The sequence below is a fragment of the Notolabrus celidotus genome, unplaced genomic scaffold (assembly GCF_009762535.1).
Source record: "Notolabrus celidotus isolate fNotCel1 unplaced genomic scaffold, fNotCel1.pri scaffold_215_arrow_ctg1, whole genome shotgun sequence".
In the NCBI taxonomy this organism is placed as follows: Eukaryota; Metazoa; Chordata; class Actinopteri; order Labriformes; family Labridae; genus Notolabrus; species Notolabrus celidotus.
This window is the reverse complement of record NW_023260067.1, coordinates 1-22,357: the sequence shown is the minus strand read 5'-3', so window position 1 is coordinate 22,357 and position 22,357 is coordinate 1. Positions and strand designations below refer to the sequence as shown.

The 22,357-nt window shown below is 43.1% G+C and overlaps 1 protein-coding gene across 1 annotated transcript in view; it reads right to left on the bottom strand.

Annotated features, from left to right (window-relative positions):
* The window catches only part of LOC117809050 (adenylate cyclase type 8-like), a gene marked incomplete at its 5' end in the record, with an annotated part of 63,167 nt that extends 50,416 nt beyond the window's left edge, over positions 1–12,751 (bottom strand). The window contains 2 exon segments of the mRNA XM_034678731.1: positions 12,529–12,693; positions 12,695–12,751. Of these exon segments, the coding sequence (XP_034534622.1) occupies positions 12,529–12,693; positions 12,695–12,751 (222 nt within the window).
* Between the last annotated feature and the right edge of the window lie 9,606 nt (positions 12,752–22,357).

Below are 22,357 nucleotides of genomic sequence, written 5' to 3'. Positions count from 1 at the left end.
TACCCACACCGATATCAAGACCGATACCCTCACCGATATCAAGACCGATACCCACACTGATATCAAGACCGATACCCACACTGATATCAAGACCGATATCAAGACTGATACCCACACTGATATCAAGACCGATATCAAGACCGATACCCACACTGATATCAAGACCGATACCCACACTGATGTCAAGACTGATACCCACACTGATATCAAGACCGATACCCACACTGATATCAAGACTGATATAGATACCCCTACCGACATCGACTCTGATACCCACTCGGATATCAATACTGATACTGATACCCACACAGATATCAAGACCGATACCCACTTCAATATCATTACCCATACCTTCAACGACATTGATACTATTACCCACACTGATATCAATACAGATACCCACACTGATATCAATACCAACAACAATACCGATACCGTCACAGACATCAATACCGATACCTACTCTGATATCGTTACAGATATACCATTAACGATACCTTTACCCACACCGTTAGCGTTACGATCCTGATATCCACTCTGTGACCGATATACTGTTCGTACTGATCTTCATCGTAAAGATCCCGACGTCTCTCCTGTTCTAGAATCAACCTGTGACTCTTAATGTGACGATCTCTTTGTTTTAGAAACAGACGTCAAACTGGATAAAACTATATTTTATACAGTAATGATGAATGTGTTCTTTTCAAATATCGACTCAGTATTAAAAAACAAAATGATAATTCCTGTCGTCATTTTCATACCTCAAAATAAATTTAACATTTTCAGCTTTGATCAGCTGACATCGATATTACGCCGATGATACCGAGCATCCCTACTGATCAGATCACCTATCATCAGTTCCTATGTAAACACAGCTGCAGGTAGATCTGCAGGTAGATCTGCAGGCAGATCTGCAGGCAGATCTGCAGGTAGATCTGCAGGTAGATCAGCACGTAGATCTGCAGGTAGATCTGCAGGTAGATCAGCAGGTAGATCTGCAGGTAGATCAGCACGTAGATCTGCAGGTAGATCAGCAGGTAGATCTGCAGGTAGATCTGCAGGTAGATCTGCAGGTAGATCTGCAGGTCTCTCTCTCTGTGTTGCAGCACTGCTCTCTGAAAACCCAGACTGAACACACCCTCTGATTTTCCTGCTGCCTCCTTCACTTCTTGCAGTGGATCTCCGGTCTGAGACCCCGGAGCGCTCGGTTGCGATGCAGCAGCTGAGGCATTAGCAACGCTCCGCTGAAATGTTTGTCTGTCTAGACCTTAATTTTGGGATGTACTGCTCGGCTTCGCAGCACAGACAGCAGGTCAACACATCGCAGCAGAGCGAGCACAGAGAGCAGAGAGAGCACAGAGCCAGCGCTGCACAGCAGGAACACCTGCTCTCTCTGCAACACAGGCAACACAGGCAACATAGGAAACACAGGGAACACAGGAAACACATGAAACATAGGGAACACAGGCAACACAGGCAACATAGGAAACACAGGGAACATAGGCAACACAGGCAACATAGGAAACACAGGGAACACAGGGAACACAGGAAACACAGGGAACACAGGAAACACAGGGAACACAGGCAACACAGGCAACATAGGAAACACAGGAAACACAGGGAACACAGGCAACACAGGAAACACAGGGAACACAGGCAACACGGGCAACACAGGGAACACAGGATCACAGGAAACACAGGGAACACAGGCAACACAGGGAACACAGGGAACACGGACAACACAGGCAACACAGGGAACACAGGCAACACAGGAAACTCAGGGAACACAGGCAACACGGGCAACACAGGGAACACAGGGATCACAGGAAACACAGGGAACACAGGGAACACAGGGAACACAGGGAACACAGGCAACACAGGCAACACAGGGAACACAGGCAACACAGGGAACACAGGCAACACAGGGAACACAGGCAACACAGGGAACACAGGGAACACAGGGAACACAGGCAACACAGGAAACACAGGGAACACAGGAAACACAGGAAACACAGGGAACACAGGAAACACAGGCAACACAGGGAACACAGGAAACACAGGGAACACAGGAAACACAGGAAACACAGGAAACACAGGCAACACAGGGAACACAGGCAACACAGGGAACACAGGAAACACAGGCAACACAGGGAACACAGGAAACACAGGGAACACAGGAAACACAGGAAACACAGGAAACACAGGAAACACAGGGAACACAGGAAACACAGGCAACACAGGGAACACATGAAACACATGAAGCACAGGAAACACAGGAAACACAGGAAACACAGGCAACACAGGGAACACAGGAAACACAGGAAACACAGGGAACACAGGGAACACAGGAAACACAGGAAACACAGGGAACACAGGGAACACAGGAAACACAGGCAACACAGGCAACACAGGGAACACAGGGAACACAGGCAACACAGGAAACACAGGGAACACAGGAAACACAGGAAACACAGGAAACACAGGGAACACAGGGAACACAGGAAACACAGGGAACACAGGGAACACAGGGAACACAGGAAACACAGGCAACACAGGAAACACAGGAAACAAAGGAAACACAGGTAACACAGGGAACACAGGAAACACAGGAAACACAGGGAACACAGGAAACACAGGAAACACAGGAAACACAGGAAACACAGGAAACACAAGGAACACAGGAAACACAGGAAACACAGGGAACACAGGGAACACAGGGAACACAGGACACACAGGAAACACAGGAAACACAGGAAACACAGGGAACACAGGAAACACAGGGAACACAGGGAACATAGGGAACACAGGGAACACAGGCAACACAGGGAACACAGGGAACACAGGGAACACAGGGAACACAGGCAAGTTTCTGTTTGTGTCAGAATCAGATCCCATCCCGGCTCAGAGAGCGATCTAACACTCTGTAATCCTGCAGAGCGCCGGTGTTTGACACCTCTGAGAGGAAACACCGTCCACATCCCTCTGCTCCAGTTTCACCTCACATCTGTTTTCAGAGCTCAGATTATCTCCTGCTGGGGGAGCTACATGTGAACACTTCCTGTCAAGATCACAGGCTGGATGTCCTCAGATTATCTAATCCAGGTCAGGAGGTCAGGTGTGAGACAGGATTCAGGTTCAAGACTTTGTAGCCTCTGTAGCTGACTTCAAATGATCCTCCTTAAACTGAATATCAACGACACGAGAACAGGGCGGCAGATTCAGAGTTTAATGCCTCAGAGCTATAGGCTTAGACTGCTATAGGCTTAGACTGCTATAGGCTTAGACTGCTATAGGCTTAGACTGCTATAGGCTTAGACTGCTATAGGCTTAGACTGCTATAGGCTGTACTCTCCCCCCATCACTCACTTTAACTCTTCCTGTCCCATTAAAGTTACTAACCATAGACCTTTCTGGAGTCCCTGAGCTCCCTTGTCTCATAGGTTCCTCCGGATCTCTGCTGTAGATTCCTTTTTTGGGTCTTTCTTTCCTTCCTTCCTTCCTTCCTTCATTCTCTTTCTTTCCTTCCTTCCTTCCTTCCTTCCTTCCTTCCTTCCATCTTTTTTCTTCTTTCTTTCTTTCTTTTTTCTTTCTCTCTTTCCTTCCTTCCTTTTTTCCTCTTTCTTTCTTTCTTTCTTTCTTTCTATCTTTCTTTCTTTCTTTCTTTCTTTCTTTCTTTCTTTCTTTCTATCTTTCTTTCTTTCTTTCCTTCTTGTTGATTTCATTCCTCTTTCTTTCCTTCTTTCATCCTTCCTTCCTTCTTTTTTTCCTTTTATTCATTTTTCCTTTCTTTCTTTCTCTCTTTCTTCCTTTTTCCTTTCTTTCTTCTTGCTTTCTTTCCATGTTTCTTCATCCTTAATGTCTCCCTTTCTTATCCCCTCCTTTCCTTCACCATTTCTTCTCCTCTTTTTCTTTCTTCTGGTCTCCCTCTCTTCTCTCTTTTCTTAGACCTTTCTGGAGTCCCTGAGCTCCCTTGTCTCGTAGGTTCCTCTGGATCTCTGCTGTAGATTCCTTTTTTGGGGTCTGTTATTCATCCTTTCTTTCTTCCTTTCTTTCTTTCTTTCTTTCTTTTTGTCTTTTCTTTCTTGCTGTCCCTCTTCCTTTCTTTCTTTCTTTCTTTCTTTCTTTCTTCCTTTCTTCCTTTCTTCCTTCCTTCCTTTCTTTCTTTCTTTTTGTCTTTTCTTTCTTGCTGTCCCTCTCTCTTTCTTTCTTTCCTGCTGTCCCCCTTTCTTTCTTCATTTCTTTTTTATTTCATCCCTTCTTTCTTTCTTTTTTGTCTCTGCATGTTTCTTCATCCTTTATGTCTCCTTTCTTCTTATCTCGTCCTTTCCTTCCCCATTTCTTCTCCTCTTTTTCTTTCTTCTGGTCTCCCTCTCTTCTCTCTTTTCTTAGACCTTTCTGGAGTCCCTGAGCTCCCTTGTCTCGTAGGTTCCTCTGGATCTCTGCTGCTGTGGACGTGGTCCAGACTCCAGCTGCTACAACTACTACTATCCGTCTCCCCACCATCATCTCTCTCTCTCTTCATCTCCCTCTATCCCTCTCTCCAACACGGTCTCAGATTCAGATGTGTGTCTAACATGAGTCTGGTCCTGCTGGAGGTTTCTGCCTGTTAAAGGAAGTTTGTCCTTGCCACTGTAACTTGCTAAATGCTGCAAAGGTCTCTGCTCATGGTGGATTAAGATGAGATCAGACTGAGTCCTGTCTGGAAGACGGGACTGGATCTGATCCGGTCTTGATGTTGGGTCTTTGTTAATAATAGAACATAGAGTCCGGTCTAGACCGGCTCTGTTTGGAAAGAGTCTTCTTGTTGGGATTTGGCGTTGTGGGTCTCGGTCTTGTTTTAAAAAGAAGGTTTTAGTAGTAAATATGGAGTTTGATTGAGGTGTAACGGATGGCAGCATCAGTTCTTTATCTGGTTTTACTCAGCAGCAGTCCAGTGTGTGTGTGTGTGTGTGTGTGTGTGTGTGTGTGTGTGTGTGTGTGTGTGTGTGTGTGTGTGTGTGTGTGTGTGTGTGAGAGAGTAGAGTGGTGAAACAGCATAACCGGATTGCTTTCCATTCAGTGCAACAGTAATGAATGAAGATGGATGTGTTTGGAGTGAATGAAGCAGAGGATGAGTCTCTCTCTCTCTCTCTCTCTCTCTCTCTCTCTCTCTCTCTCTCTCTCTCTCTCTCTGCCTCACCCTCTCCTCTCGCTCTCTCTCCACTCGTGTTGGAGCTTTAGAGAGGCTCTCCACGGCTCTCAGACGCTGACATGCGGCCTCGCCGAGCTCAGAGGAGGTTTTTCTGTGTTATTAGAAAACGACGTTACGAGCCGAGGAGGACGAAAACAACTCTTCATGGTTCACTTCAGCCGGACGAATGTTTTTAAACACACGCCGGTCTGACTGCTCTTTATAGATTTTTTTATGTATTGTTTGTCATTTTTCTCTGAATGAAGATCGATGCAGAGCTGCAAAACCATAATGGAGATATTGATGGAGATGTGGAAATGTTGCTTTAAAGCATTCAGGAGGGAAGTTCTGCTTCATTGACCTCCACATCTCAGAGTCTCAGGGTCTAATGGACAAATTCCACCAGATCCGTCTCTGATCCATCTCTGATCCGTCTCTGATCCGTCTCTGATCCGTCTCCGATCCGTCTCTGATCCGTCTCTGATCCGTCTCTGATCCATCACAGCACCAGATCTGATAGGTTTCTATTCTAGTCAATGTGTTAACTTCCACTGGATCCGGCAGGTCGGAGTCTCTCTGGATCAGATACACAAGACTTCTATTGTTCCCGGATGCCGGAGCACGACGCATCAATCTCAACAGAGCAGATGGAGCGGGACAGGAAGTCAGGTTTCACCAAAACAAAATGAAAACATCCGGTTAATTTTCAGAATAAAACACTCCTTACCTAATGCTCATTTCTTTTCCTTTCCTTAGCGCTCATTTCCGTTGCTTTCCTTCCCTTAGCGATCATTTCCTTTCCTTTCCTCTCCTTAGCGCTCAATTCCTCTCCTTTCCTTAGCGCTCATTTCCTCTCCTTTCCTTTCCATAGCGCTCATTTCCTTTCCTTGCCTTCCCTTGGCGCTCATTTCCGTTCCTTTCCTTCCCTTAGCGATCATTTCCTTTCCTTTCCTCTCCTTAGCGCTCAATTCCTCTCCTTTCCTTAGCGCTCATTTCCTCTCCTTGCCTTCCCTTGGCGCTCATCTCCTTTCCTTTCCTTTGCGATCATTTCCTTTCCATTCCTTCCCTTAGCACTCATTTCCTTTCCTCAGCTTTCTTTTCCTTGGCTTTCCTTGCCTTAGTGTCCATTTCCTCTCCTTTCCTTACCTAAGCGCTCATTTCCTTCCCTTCCTTAGTGCTCATTTCCTCTCCTTTCCTTCCCTTAGCAATCATTTCCTTTCCTTTCCTTTTCTTAGCGATCATTTCCTTTCCTTTCCTTTCCTAAGTGCTCATTTCCTCTCCTTTCCTTTCCTTGGTGTCCATTTCCTCTTCTTTCCTTACCTAAGCCCTCATTTCCTTCCCTTCCTTAGTGCTCATTTCCTCTCCTTTCCTTACCTTAGCAATCATTTCCTTTCCTTTCCTTCCCTTAGCGATCATTTCCTTTCCTTTCCTTTCCTTAGTGCTCATTTCCTCTCCTTTCCTTCCCTTAGCGCTCATTTCCTTTCCTTTCCTTTCCTTTCCTTAGCGATCATTTCCTTTCATTTCCTTCCCTTAGCACTCATTTCCTTTCCTCAGCTTTCTTTCCCTTGGCTTTCCTTTCCTTAGTGTCCATTTCCTCTCCTTTCCTTCCCTTAGCGATCATTTCCTTTCCTCAGCTTCTTTTTCCTCTCCTTCCCTTGGCGTTCCTTTCCTTTCCTTAGCGTTCCTTTCCTTTCCCTTAACGCTCATTTCCTTCACTCATCTTTCCTTCCCTTACGGCCAGATTCCACCAGATCCGTCTCAGCTCCGGATCTGAGAGGTTCCTATTCTAGTCAATGTGTTAACTTCCACTGGATCCACTCCGTTGTGTTCCTGGCTGTGTCTCTGATCTGGCAGGTCGGAGTCCTCCGGATCAGATACACTAGACTTCTATTGTTCCCGGATGCCGGAGCACGACGCATCAATCTCAACAGAGCAGATGGAGCGGGACAGGAAGTCAGGTTTCACCAAAACAAAATGAAAACATCCGGTTAATTTTCAGAATAAAACACTCTGTGTTATCACCAGATCGTATTTCACTTAACTACAACAACAAACCAAAGTCATGATGAGCGGAGCCAGGCCTGGAGTCAACAGGTCAGAGGTTTTCAGAGGACCAGAAAGACAACATGGATGAGGAGAGGAGGAGGAGGAGAATCCTTGATTCAGTGATTACAGAAGGAGAAAACCTCGGTCACATGACTCCAGCTGTCCGGAGGTCCTGCTCCGTGCTGCAGTCTGGAAACACAACCGGTGGGTGTTGACGGACGAGAGAGCATGGAGCTGGACCGTAGCGGATCGGAGACAGACTGGTGGAAGTCCCGTGTAACTCACAGAGCATGTTGCCCTCTTGATGTTGAAGCCCAAACACAGACATTAAGGTTCTGCAGCTGTGGGCGGTTTGCTCTTGTTTTGCGTCTGACTGTAGAGATGAGCTGTTAGCATCTCCTCTCTCTGCAGCACTGAGCTCCAATCTGTCCACACGAACCCAGACTAGTAGGTTAGCGGACCTCCTCACCACCATCTCCATCCTACACCTCATGTCATCATGTGATCCATTCCATCCCAGATCCTGTTATTGTCCACCCTGTCCTCTAACCAGCTCTGAGGAAGACACACGCAGAGAGAGGAGTCGATCTGTGGACAGAAACGTGTCCCTGCAGCATGTTGACTAAAAATACCGCTCTCTGATTGGTTCACATTAAAGGTGGTCTGCTCGGGGTGGGGCCCCATCTTGCTCCATCACAACCATCCCAAGTCTTATCAAGGGCCGGCATTTCCAGGAAACGCAGCACGGTTAAAAGCTTTCTGCGGCTTCTCAGAGGCTGACCGTGCTCTGTGTAAACACAGCTCTGTGTGTGTGTGTGTGTGTGTCACTCCATGTGTGTGTGTGCCATCTGACTCAGACTGTGTTTCTATTTGAGTATGTGTTTGTGTGTGTGCGTTGCCTTGTTAGGCGGTGTGCGTGTATGTGTGTGTGTGTGTGTGACAGCGGTGGATCGATGCAGCGTCCATGTTCTCCTCCTCTCAGCGGGCTCATTAGCCGAGCTGCTTACATTCGCCGCTGTCAGCTGAGATCCATCAATCGCTCTGCATCCTTTATCAAACTCCGGACACACCGAGCCCTGCGCCCCAACCACAGGATGCAAACACGCATATCACTCCTCTCTCTCTCTGCTCTTACACAACGATGTTAAATCGGCTGCAGAGGTTGTTCAAAGACGTTTAGAGGACACAGTTAGGCCGTCTTAAAAGGGGGGCAGGCTGGAGTCTGCATCTGGATCATTTAAAACAAACCTCCAACCCTGAAGGCAAACACGCCACAGCTTAAACACTGCTGCAGACATCGTATGTCCGTCCATCCAGAGGAAGCAACCATCAAACTGCAGGATAGAACCAAACCTGGCAACCTGTGTACGGTGGCCCTGAAGGTCAAACACACTTTAACATGAACTAAAACAAAAACATTTCATGGGCTCACAGAAACATGATCCATGGCAAAGGATCATTTTACAAAATGTTAAAATATTTAATGGAATAAAGAGGTTTTAATGGAGAACAAAAATATAAAAAAATATATATAACAATATTTCTAAAAAATGCAAAAATATTTCGTGTGAGCACAGAAACATTATCGATGACTAAAAATCATTTTACAAAATTAAAGAATATTTAATGGAATAAATTTTTTTTTTTAAATATATAAATATTTTGCAAAATGCAAAAATAATTTAGGGAACACATAAAATAATTTCCAAAAATCGTCATTCTATAAAAGCTAAAAAACTACGAAAAAATTAAATAAAAAAAACCTGAACATAATGAAATTCAAAAAAGTTCAAAAAATGCAAAAATGCAAAAAAAAAAGAAAAAATGTAAGTGCAAAGAGAAATTGCAAAAAAAGTGCTCATTTCCTCTCCTTTCCTTTCCTTAGTGTCCATTTCCTCTCCTTTCCTTACCTAAGCGCTCATTTCCTTCCCTTCCTTAGTGCTCATTTCCTCTCCTTTCCTTTCCTTAGTGTCCATTTCCTCTCCTTTCCTCTCCTTAGCGCTCATTTCCTTTCCTCAGCTTTCTTTTCCTTGGCTTTCCTTTCCTTAGTGTCCATTTCCTCTCCTTTCCTTACCTAAGCGCTCATTTCCTTCCCTTCCTTAGTGCTCATTTCCTCTCCTTTCCTTTCCTTAGTGTCCATTTCCTCTCCTTTCCTTACCTAAGCGCTCATTTCCTTCCCTTCCTTAGTGCTCATTTCCTCTCCTTTCCTTACCTTAGCAATCATTTCCTTTCCTTTCCTTTTCTTAGCGATCATTTCCTTTCCTTTCCTTTCCTTAGTGCTCATTTCCTCTCCTTTCCTCTCCTTAGCGCTCATTTCCTTCCCTTCCTTAGTGCTCATTTCCTTTCCTTTCCTTTCCTTAGTGTCCATTTCCTCTCCTTTCCTTACCTAAGCGCTCATTTCCGTCCCTTCCTTAGTGCTCATTTCCTCTCCTTTCCTTTCCTTAGTGTCCATTTCCTCTCCTTTCCTTACCTAAGCGCTCATTTCCTTCCCTTCCTTAGTGCTCATTTCCTCTCCTTTCCTTACCTTAGCAATCATTTCCTTTCCTTTCCTTTTCTTAGCGATCATTTCCTCTCCTTTCCTCTCCTTAGCGCTCATTTCCTTTCCTCAGCTTTCTTTTCCTTGGCTTTCCTTTCCTTAGTGTCCATTTCCTCTCCTTTCCTTCCCTTAGCGATCATTTCCTTTCCTCAGCTTCTTTTTCCTCTCCTTCCCTTGGCGTTCCTTTCCTTTCCTTAGTGTTCAAAAATAATTTAGGGAACACATAAAATAATTTCCAAAAATCGTCATTCTATAAAAGCTAAAAAACTACGAAAAAATTAAATAAAAAAAACCTGAACATAATGAAATTCAAAAAAGTTCAAAAAATGCAAAAATGCAAAAAAAAAGAAAAAATGTAAGTGCAAAGAGAAATTGCAAAAAAAGTGCTCATTTCCTCTCCTTTCCTTTCCTTAGTGTCCATTTCCTCTCCTTTCCTTACCTAAGCGCTCATTTCCTTCCCTTCCTTAGTGCTCATTTCCTCTCCTTTCCTTTCCTTAGTGTCCATTTCCTCTCCTTTCCTTACCTAAGCGCTCATTTCCTTTCCTTCCTTAGTGCTCATTTCCTCTCCTTTCCTTACCTTAGCAATCATTTCCTTTCCTTTCCTTTTCTTAGCGATCATTTCCTATCCTTTCCTCTCCTTAGCGCTCATTTCCTTTCCTCAGCTTTCTTTTCCTTGGCTTTCCTTTCCTTAGTGTCCATTTCCTCTCCTTTCCTTCCCTTAGCGATCATTTCCTTTCCTCAGCTTCTTTTTCCTCTCCTTCCCTTGGCGTTCCTTTCCTTTCCTTAGTGTTCAAAAATAATTTTGGGAACACATAAAATAATTTCCAAAAATCGTTATTCTATAAAAGCTAAAAAACTACGAAAAAATTAAATAAAAAAAACCTGAACATAATGAAATTCAAAAAAGTTCAAAAAATGCAAAAATGCAAAAAAAAAGAAAAAATGTAAGTGCAAAGAGAAATTGCAAAAAAAGTGCTCATTTCCTCTCCTTTCCTTTCCTTAGTGTCCATTTCCTCTCCTTTCCTTATCTAAGCGCTCATTTCCTTCCCTTCCTTAGTGCTCATTTCCTCTCCTTTCCTTTCCTTAGTGTTCATTTCCTCTCCTTTCCTTACCTAAGCGCTCATTTCCTTCCCTTCCTTAGTGCTCATTTCCTCTCCTTTCCTTACCTTAGCAATCATTTCCTTTCCTTTCCTTTTCTTAGCGATCATTTCCTCTCCTTTCCTCTCCTTAGCGCTCATTTCCTTTCCTCAGCTTTCTTTTCCTTGGCTTTCCTTTCCTTAGTGTCCATTTCCTCTCCTTTCCTTCCCTTAGCGATCATTTCCTTTCCTCAGCTTCTTTTTCCTCTCCTTCCCTTGGCTTTCCTTTCCTTTCCTTAGTGTTCAAAAATAATTTTGGGAACACATAAAATAATTTCCAAAAATCGTTATTCTATAAAAGCTAAAAAACTACGAAAAAATTAAATAAAAAAAACCTGAACATAATGAAATTCAAAAAAGTTCAAAAAATGCAAAAATGCAAAAAAAAAAAAGAAAAAATGTAAGTGCAAAAAGAAATTGCAAAAAAAGCTTCTTTTTTTTAAATCATTTTTTAAAAATGCAAGAAAAAAATCTTGAAATGTGAAAAAAAAATTAGGCAAATTTTTTTTTTTACGAATATAATTTTTTTTCAATAAAATGCTTAAATAGTTTATCATGACAGAGAATAACATGAATAAATTCCTTTTTCTGGAAAAAAAAAACATTTCAGAAAATGGAATGGATACATGATAAGGATGTAAATTTCAAATATTGTCCGTGATCAGCTTTGGAAACATGAACGATCAATTATCAATTAATCATAAAAAAAAAAAAAAATGTAAATGTTTTCCATCAAAAACAATGCCAACTGCGTTTTTTCTGTATCGTATAGAGGTGTTCAAAATGTTAAACACGCTGAATATCAACGTGTGGAGCAGGCTCATAATCTCTGCAGACACACAGTCATAAAAGTGAAGGCTCAGACTTCAACAAGGGAACTGAACAGAAACATATCAGACTCACAGAGTCCAGTTTTCTGTCTCCTCGTTCTTATTGAGGAAAATAAACATGTGAACGCGGTCAGGTGTCAGCCGGGAGCGCAACCGGGTCAGAATCAGTCCGAGGGCGGAGATAAAAAAGCGCTCGTGGAGACCTGTCACTCAGCCGCATCCCCCAGCTGAGCGTCAACACCTTCAGTCAGCTGAGTCACATCCAAACATGCTTTAAACTTCAAACACCTCCCTGATAGCTGAACCAAACATGAGACCACATGATGTTTGGTCCATGTGATAGAAAATCAAAACAACAAAATGTGTTTGAGTAAGTTCTTATCAATCAATTAATCCATACTCCATTAATTGATTACATCCCTAATACAGGACTACACAGCTTCTCTGTGATTGGACGAAACCTGAGTCCTTAGAAACAGTCACTTCCTGTTTGTAGAGGGTTCTGCAGTGATAGCTTGGTCGTGCATGAAAGCTTTACAGTGTTTCAAAGGATGGGTATTTTTGAGTTCCCTGAAGTGTCTTTGGTGAGCCATCATGAAGCCTACAGAGTCTTAGTGATACTCATATTACTGACTCGACCTTGAATGCATCATAATGACTTCATATGCCACCTTGTTTGTTTATCCAACAGCATGTATTTCAAACAGTGGGTCACTATGTTTAATGGGACTTTCTACAGACTTTGGCTGCAGCAGCGATCAGAGTCAAAGACAAAGACAGTCAGAGGTGCTTCGTTCACGTTGGACTCACCTGTCTCTGGTTCTCCGTCTCGAGTCGTAGCCGAGCCTCGATGCAGCGCCGGGTCTCCAGGAAGGCCTGACGCTGAGCCCGGTCTGACAGGTAGCTGATGAATATCCCCGCCGTGTTCATACACATGAACAAAACAGCCTGAGCAGCCACCTGAAACACACACACAGAGAGAGAGAGAGGGGCAGAGGGTGAGGCTGACTTCTAAAACTTCAGTATTTGGTCTCTTCAAGAGTCCAAAGAGAGGTTACACAACGTGCATGAAGTGACCTGCAGGAAAGTGTGTCAAAGACCACATTAAATATTAAAAACTGGGACAATCACTGGTTCACAGGATGAGACTATAAGAAGTCAGTGAGCCAGGACGTCCGCTGAAAAGACGGGAACATCTGAAACCAGAGGAGACAAAAGAGCGGAGACACAACGAGGACGATGAACCGGGTCAGTGCACGGCTCCTCTGTTACACGAGGTGTGAAGGAGAGGTTTTAAAGAAACCAAAGAACATAAGAGGATCATGGGTAACATTTCTGCAGAGCACCTCAGTGAGTCATAAAAAACATGGCCGCCCTGGTGAGATGCCTTTATGAAGCCTGAAGGTTTTGAATCAGCCGTCATTGTGCACAGCGAGGAGCGGTCCGGCCCCGTTAAACCATCAGAAAGACGAGCTGATGATGTAACTCTCTGCAACACCACCAGCCTCCTCCTCCTCCTCCTCCTCCTCCTCCTCCTCCTCCTGCTGCTTCACATGATGCAAGCGTTCACACAGGTTGGCTGAGAGCTCCACGTTTACACACGTACACACTCTAAGTGTGTGTCCGTACACACTCGGAGTGTGTGTGTCCGTGGGGAGTAATTAAAGGAGCAGACGAGTCCGGACAGGTCTCGAGCATCTGCTGCCGTCCACCACGCCCCTGTGTCTCCATTAACAGAGTCCCCGTGGACGGGTTTTTATAGTCCCTTAAAAAGACACAAGAAGAGCAGACTGTAGCAGGTCTGCAGGAGGCTGATGAGGTGCTGGATCAATAAGTCCTGATGGCCCACACAGGTGAGAACACGTCTACCTCTCCTGACCTTTAGCAGCCTCTCGACGTGGGCGAGCCCGGCTGAAAATCCCAGCAGCTAACGAGACCAAACGCCCGTAAATACACGACTTCATCTTCTTTCTAATTTCACTCTGTGAGGATGTTTATTCCTCACAGTGATATTTATTCTACGGTGGCCCTGAAGGTCAACTACAACAACGCTACTGAAGTGAACACCTGAAACACTCACACAACGCAAAGGCATTTAACATTTTCCAAAAGAAAAGGGAGTTGCACAAAATGCAAAGATATCTTAAGGAAAATGAATGAATTTTCATGTATATGTTTAAAAAAAAAAAGCACATAAAAATTCAGGAACATATAAAATAATTTCCTAAAAATATCCATTTGTTTATATGTATGCCAAAAAAATTTAAATAGAGAAAAAAAAAAATTATGAAATTCAAGAAAATTCCCACAATTCCCACAATGCAAAACCAACAATGCACCTTTACCGTAATGACAAGAACATAAAAAAACATGAATTATTTTTTTAAAAATCAAAAAATGCAAAATTAAATTAATAAATGCCAAAAATCCTCCATCTTAAGAAAAAGAAAGAAAAAAAGAAAGAATGTTTCTTTTCAATAAAATGCTTAAATTATTTACAAAACCAAAAAAAATTATGCCAAATATTTTTTTTAAAATGAAAAAAATCATGAAAAAAGGAAAGAATGTTTCTTTTCAATTAAATGCTTAAATCATTTACAAAACAAAAAAAATATCGATGCCAAAAAAATTGAAAAAAAATCACAAAAAAAGAAAAAAAAGAAGAATGTTTTTTTTTTTCAATAAGACGAAAAAAAAGACGAAAAAATAAATAATTCATGAAATTCAAGAAAAGTTCCCATAATGCAAAAAAAAAAAATCATCAGTGCAAATAAAGAATGCAAAACGCATATTTATCATTATGGCAGCAATATTTAAAAAACATGAAATATTTTTAAAAATCACAAAATGCAAAAAAAAAAAAAATATTTGAATGCAAAAATAGTCCTTACTGTCTTGTTGTGTCCTTACTGTCTTGTTGTGTCCTTACTGTCTTGTTGTGCCCTTACTGTCTTGTTGTGTCCTTACTGTCTTGTTGTGCCCTTACTGTCTTGTTGTGTCCTTACTGTCTTGTTGTGTCCTTACTGTCTTGTTGTGTCCTCACTTTCTTGTTGTGCCCTTACTGTCTTGTTGTGTCCTTACTGTCTTGTTGTGTCCTTACTGTCTTGTTGTGTCCTTACTGTCTTATTGTATCCCTACTGTCTTGTTGTATCCCTACTGTCTTGTTGTGTCCTTACTGTCTTGTTGTGTTCTTACTGTCTTGTTGTATCCTTACTGTCTTGTTGTGTCCTTACTGTCTTGTTGTGTTCTTACTGTCTTGTTGTGTTCTTACTGTCTTGTTGTGTCCTTACTGTCTTGTTGTGTCCTTACTGTCTTGTTGTATCCTTACTGTCTTGTTGTGTCCTTACTGTCTTATTGTATCCTTACTGTCTTGTTGTGTCCTTACTGTCTTGTTGTATCCTTACTGTCTTGTTGTATCCTTACTGTCTTGTTGTGTCCTTACTGTCTTATTGTATCCCTACTGTCTTGTTGTATCCTTACTGTCTTGTTGTGTCCTTACTGTCTTGTTGTATCCTTACTGTCTTGTTGTGTCCTTACTGTCTTGTTGTATCCTTACTGTCTTGTTGTGTCCTTACTGTCTTATTGTATCCCTACTGTCTTGTTGTATCCTTACTGTCTTGTTGTGTCCTTACTGTCTTGTTGTATCCTTACTGTCTTGTTGTATCCTTACTGTCTTGTTGTATCCTTACTGTCTTGTTGTGTCCTTACTGTCTTGTTGTGTTCTTACTGTCTTGTTGTGTTCTTACTGTCTTGTTGTGTCCTTACTGTCTTGTTGTGTCCTTACTGTCTTGTTGTATCCTTACTGTCTTGTTGTGTCCTTACTGTCTTATTGTATCCTTACTGTCTTGTTGTGTCCTTACTGTCTTGTTGTATCCTTACTGTCTTGTTGTATCCTTCCTGTCTTGTTGTGTCCTTACTGTCTTGTTGTGTTCTTACTGTCTTGTTGTGTTCTTACTGTCTTGTTGTGTCCTTACTGTCTTGTTGTGTCCTTACTGTCTTGTTGTATCCTTACTGTCTTGTTGTGTCCTTACTGTCTTGTTGTGTCCTTACTGTCTTGTTGTGTCCTTACTGTCTTGTTGTGTCCTTACCGTCTTGTTGTGTCCTTACTGTCTTGTTGTGTTCTTACTGTCTTGTTGTATCCTTACTGTCTTGTTGTGTCCTTACTGTCTTGTTGTGTTCTTACTGTCTTGTTGTGTTCTTACTGTCTTGTTGTGTCCTTACTGTCTTGTTGTGCCCTCACTGTCTTGTTGTGTCCTTACTGTCTTGTTGTGTCCTTACTGTCTTATTGTATCCTTACTGTCTTGTTGTGTCCTTACTGTCTTGTTGTATCCTTACTGTCTTGTTGTGTCCTTACTGTCTTGTTGTATCCTTCCTGTCTTGTTGTGCCCCGGCCACACATTAGACCATTTTAGCCCTGATGTCACACCCCCGATGATCAGTGGAGCGAGACCTGATTCAAGGCTTGTTGTTACAGATTATTTGTCCACATAATCCTCCAGAGTGAGGCGTCACTTTGACTCTTTCACTGACAGAGTATACTCCTCCCCCGGGGGGCTGAGGTCGTAAATATCGAACGCGTTTAACAACAATCTATCAATTCAAAGAGGAGACCACACAACCCTTGAAAAGCCTCCTGAGCTGCACCGCCCTGACTCAGAGAGGTTAGATTTAATGTGATGGTGATTTCATTCGCTGCTCCCTGCTTCCCTTTTTGAGGGAACAAAGTGTTATTCAGCCTGCACTCCAGGCAGCGCGGTGTCACAGCAGATAGAAACCACAAACAGACAGTTCAGTGTCCTCTCTGGCAGAGAGAAGAGCTCTGAAGTGCTCTGCTCGTGTGCCTCTGCAGAGAAATTGCAGCACTAAGAGCTCATAATAAGAGGGGGGAGAAGGGAGCGTGAAGAGGGGGTTCCTGACTCCTGGTGCTCTCCCCGCCGCTCTCCACCGCTCCGCGCTTTGTGGAGGGCGGGTCGACACTTTATAAAAGGCTCTCCTCTCGACCGCCTGGCGGCCTCTGTAACTGCTCCGCTTTGGCGTCCTTGATAACAAAAAGGGAAGGGTATGTCGTTCAGAGCTGTTTATTCATAAATGCTCAAACATGCAGGGACGCTGAGGACACAGTGTTTGCTGCCTCCAGGGTCCAGGGCTACAAACGCTTCCATGGATTCTCATGCAGACTCTGCAGCTCTGCAGACTGTGCAGCTCTGCAGACTGTGCAGCTCTGCAGACTATGCAGCTCAGCAGACTCTGCAGCTCTGCAGACTGTGCAGCTCTGCAGACTCTGCAGCTCTGCAGACTCTGCAGCTCTGCAGACTCTGCAGCTCTGCAGACGACACAACGCTTTCTCACATCTCATCAGAGGAACCTCCAGGTCGACTTGTCTAAGACTCAGATTCTTGTCCTCCAAGTCTGTCCCTATTCCTGCTCCTAAGTCTGCATGAGATCTTTAAAATGTTCTTCATGTGTCTCACACAAACACCCGGCCTGAGAACTCTCAGCCTCTGGACATAAAACAGTGAGCTGTTTTAAAAGTAAAATTAACACTTTCCATTTTAATCTGGCTTTTAATTTGAAGTAATTACATTTTAGCCATGGACTGGATTATTATTATTATTATTATTATTATTATTATTATTATTATTATTATTATTATTATTATTATTTAAACAACATTTATTTATGTTATTTATTTATTTATTTATTTATTTATTTATTTATTTATTTATTTATTTATCTATTTAATTATTTATCTATTTAATTATTGTATTTATATGATCTTTTTTACTTTAAACAATTTTTGATTTTGCTATCAACTCAACTTATTTATTAAATTAATTATATTTATTGTATTTATTTCATTTATTTTAATAATTGTATTTATTCTATTAATTATACATATTTTATTTATTTGATTTACTGCATTTATATCATTTATTTCATTTGTTGTATTGTACTTATATGATCACTTTTAGTTATTGATTTTTTTATTTTTTTATTTATTATTTTGCCTTTTATTTTTTCTATCTATCTCTGTTGTTTCTCTTTCTCTCTGTTCTTCAATGAAGCACTTTAGGCTGCATGCTTATATTTATTTAGGATGCTATATAAACAAAGCTGAGTTGAGTTTTCATATTGCTTGAGTGTCATATCTAAGCAGGATCCTCCAGACTTCAAATATAAAAACAATGAAGTGTTATAAACTGCAGTTCATCAAGTGTCCACTAGAGGCTGGCTCCAGAAGCACAGGAAACCACATACACACCCATTCAAAGACGACGATCCTTACAGCAGAAATAAACATGTTTACAGCCTGGTTCAGTCGACTGAAAGTTACTTTGAGTCATTTCCAATATGGCGCCCGCCCACGATAGGCTTCAAAACTCTGCTTCAGAAACAAATAAAAAAGGACTAATGATGACTTGAAGAGACATGTCATCATATTTGATTTCTTATAAAATCTGAAGCTTAAAAACAAGTAAAATGTACATTTTCAAACAGGTCTGAGAACACGCTTCATGGTTCTCTTTGGTGGATCTGTGTTTTTCTTCGGACCGCGGTGGAGGCGTTCATTAATTCAGTGGAGGCGGCCCGCCTCTGCTGGAAACCCCGAAATATAACCATAAAGAAGAAGAAGAAGCTGAATCTAAATATGTGTAGGAGTATTCCTTCTTTAAGCCACACACACACACACACACACACAAACACTCTCTCTCTCTCACACACACACACACAGCCATGATTCTCACAGGCCTCTCCCCTGAGGCTCTTCACTGTATCACCGCGCTGAGGAGCCTCCCGGTGCATTACGGCGTGTTATTGTGAATCTCTCCCAGGACGCCATCAGCACTGATTCAATTTCTAAGTCGCCCCCTGAAGGCCTCTGCTCCTCCCACCGAGACCCAGAATTAAAACCCCATAAGTTGTCGCAGCTGCGGCAGCTGTGGTGGTGGCTGTGACGGCGGCCATGTTGTTTTGGGAAAAAAAAGAGCAGTGCCGTGTTTTTTTTTTTGTTTTTCTCGCCGTAAAGGGCACGGGGCCTGGAGAACGGCGGTGCTCTCATTAGAGGAGAATGCCAGTGATGTGGATGTTTTTAACAAGGTCTCATTAAGAGCAGCGGGTCAGGAAGAGGCTTACAAACAGAGACACGGAGGATAATGAGGACGGGTTAATAACAGGAATAATCATCATCAGGTTTTTGATTCAGGGGCAGGGAGCGGCTCACGCTGAGACATGGAGATATACAGATTAGATCAGATCCTCAGATTAGATCAGATCAGATAGATCATTTAAAATCAGTGTTTCGTGTCATCTTGTTAATGTGTATAGTTTCCACTCAGGTAGTGACCACCTGTTCGCGATACATTCCTCCTTATAGTGACTCTGTCTGCCTGGAGAGACACCAAGCTAAATGTTGTTGTAATGCTACGATGACGTTAAAGTATTTTAAGCATTAAGAGGTCTGCAGAAGCTGTGCTCTCCCTGCTTTGGCTTTTCATGTCTGCGGATGTAAGGGGTCGGAGGTGTGGTCCTCCTGCCTTGACTTTTCAGATACGTGCAAAGAAGCAGCAAGAGTTGTGCTCTCCCTGCCTTGGCTTCCCATATGTGCACATGAAGGTGAAGAGGTGTGCTCTCCTTCCTTTTGCCTTTCAAATATGCACATGTAAGGGACAAGAAGTGTTCTCTCCCTTCCTTGGCTTTTCAAATACCTACAGGAAAGGGGCTGGAGGTGTGTTCTCCCTGCCTTGGCTTTTCATAAATGTGCATGAAAGGGAATAGAGGTGTGCTCTCCCTGCTTTAGCTTTTCATATATGCATATGTAAGGTATGAAAGGTGTGCTTTCCCTGCCTTGGTTTTCCATATATGCACATGAAGGGGACAAGGTGTGCTCTCCTTCCTTTTGCCTTTCAAATATGCACATGTAAGGGACAAGAAGTGTTCTCTCCCTTCCTTGGCTTTTCAAATACCTACAGGAAAGGGGCTGGAGGTGTGTTCTCCCTGCCTTGGCTTTTCATAAATGTGCATGAAAGGAAATAGAGGTGTGCTCTCCCTGCTTTAGCTTTTCATATATGCATATGTAAGGTATGAAAGGTGTGCTTTCCCTGCCTTGGTTTTCCATATATGCACATGAAGGGGACAAGAGCTGTGCTCTCCCTGCCTTGGCTTCCCATATGTATACATGAAAGTGACGAGGTGTGCTCTCCTTCCTTTTGCCTTTCAAATATGCACATGTAAGGGACAAGAAGTGTTCTCTCCCTTCCTTGGCTTTTCAAATACCTACAGGAAAGGGGCTGGAGATGTGTTCTCCCTGCCTTGGCTTTTCATAAATGTGCATGAAAGGGAATAGAGGTGTGCTCTCCCTGCTTTAGCTTTTCATATATGCATTTGTAAGGTATGAAAGGTGTGCTTTCCCTGCCTTGGTTTTCCATATATGCACATGAAGGGGACAAGAGCTGTGCTCTCCCTGCCTTGGCTTCCCATATGTATACATGAAGGTGACAAGAGGTGTGCTCTCCCTGCTTTAGCTTTTCATATATGCACATGAAAGGATGAAAGGTGTGCCCCGGTCTTGACTGAAACTGCAGCAGTGACCCTGTAAGGAGGACAAACATCAGAATGTCTTCCCCTAAAGTTCAGCACCATCATATATCCAGGTTGGGACGAGTCTGGGAACTTTAAAGCTTACATCAGCAAACAATTAGAGGTGTGCTCTCCCTGCTTTAGCTTTTCATATATGCATATGTAAGGTATGAAAGGTGTGCTTTCCCTGCCTTGGTTTTCCATATATGCACATGAAGGGGACAAGAGCTGTGCTCTCCCTGCCTTGGCTTCCCATATGTATACATGAAGGTGACAAGAGGTGTGCTCTCCCTGCTTTAGCTTTTCATATATGCACATGAAAGGTACAAGAAGTGTGCTCTCTCTGCCTTGGCTTTTCATTTATATGCATATGAAAGAGATGAAAGGTGTGCTCTCTCTTCCATCAAATATGTACTTGAAAGGGAGGAGAGGTGCACTCTCCCAGACTGTGCTTTTCATGTACGAGCATTAAAGCAGTGACAGCTGTGCTCTCCCTGCCTTCCCTTTTCACATATGCAAAAGAAAAGAACAAGAGATGTGCTCCTCCTGTGTTGGCTTTTCATATATATACAGTACATGCAAGGGACGAGAGGTCTGCTCTCCATACCTTAGCTTTTCATATATGCACATGAAAGGGATGAAAGGTGTGCTCTCCCTGCCTTGGCCTTTCATATGTGTACTTGAAGGGGAATAGAGGTGTGCTCTCCCTTCATATATGCACATGAAAGTGGGCTCTCCCTGCCTTAGCTTTTGATATACATATATATTTTCATATATGCACATGAGAGGGCATGAGAGTTGTCCTCCCTGCCTTGGCCTTTCATATGTACTTAAAAGGGACAAGAGAAGTGTGCTCTGTGTGCCTTGTCTTTTCATATATGTACAGTATGTGCATTAAAAAGGGATGAGAGGTGTGCTCTCCTCTGCTTAAAGCATTCCACGTATGCATGCGGAAGGGCAGGGAGCTCCCAGATCAGAGTCATAATGCCAAATATAACTGATTGCGTGCAAATAATAATTCACTTTGACGAGTCCGGTCTAAACTGAAACTGCAGTAGTGACCCTGAAAAGGGGACAAACATCAGAATGTCTTCCTCTAAAGTTCAGCACCATCATATTTCCAGGTTGGGACGAGTCTGGGAAACACAACCAATGATTTGGAAAGAGCAGGCAGAGCACCAGATCAGCCAGCATCAATATTTCAGAGCTATCAGTTACCCTCCTGCACAAAGTCGGGATTACTATTTTCAGTGTACTCTCAAGTAGAAGAAGTCACAGCAGCAGATCCAGTCCTTGAAGCTCCCGGCCCACCGCACAACAACCTGCTCTCAGTATCTGATGACAGCTGTGTGCAAACATGTTAGAGGAGCAGCTGGCTAACAGCGGAGGAGCTAAACCCCCCCGCAGCAGGAAAAACTCCTCCTCTGCCAAGCGGAGGGATTTACTCTGCGGCTCCGAGCTGCAGAGGAGGACAGCGAATGATTAACTCTGCTTCACATGCTCCGCCATCTCCCGACGACTACATGAAGATATTCCACAGGCTGTCAGAGGAGATCACATTTTAATATTCAACATGACACGGACAGCAGACATTAATGATTCATAACTGAGAGCGATATCATTGATGCTCGCAGACAGGCTGTGCAGAGAAACAAACTAATGCTCTGTTTCTCTTGGGCTCCACATCCAAAGACCCAACATCAAGACCGGATCAGATCCAGTCCCATCTTCCAGACAGGACTCAGTCTGATCTCAGCTTAATCCACCATGAGCAGAGCACTTTGCAGCATTTAGCAAGTTACAGTGGCAAGGACAAACTTCCTTTAACAGGCAGAAACCTCCAGCAGGACCAGACTACTGTTAGACACACATCTGCTGAGACCGTGTTGGAGAGAGGGATAGAGGGAGGTGAAGAGAGAGAGAGAGATGATAGTGGGGAGACGGATAGTAGTAGTTGTAGCAGCTGGAGTCTGGACCACGTCCACAGCAGCAGAGATCCAGAGGAACCTACGAGACAAGGGAGCTCAGGGACTCCAGAAAGGTCTAAGAAAAGATAGAAGAG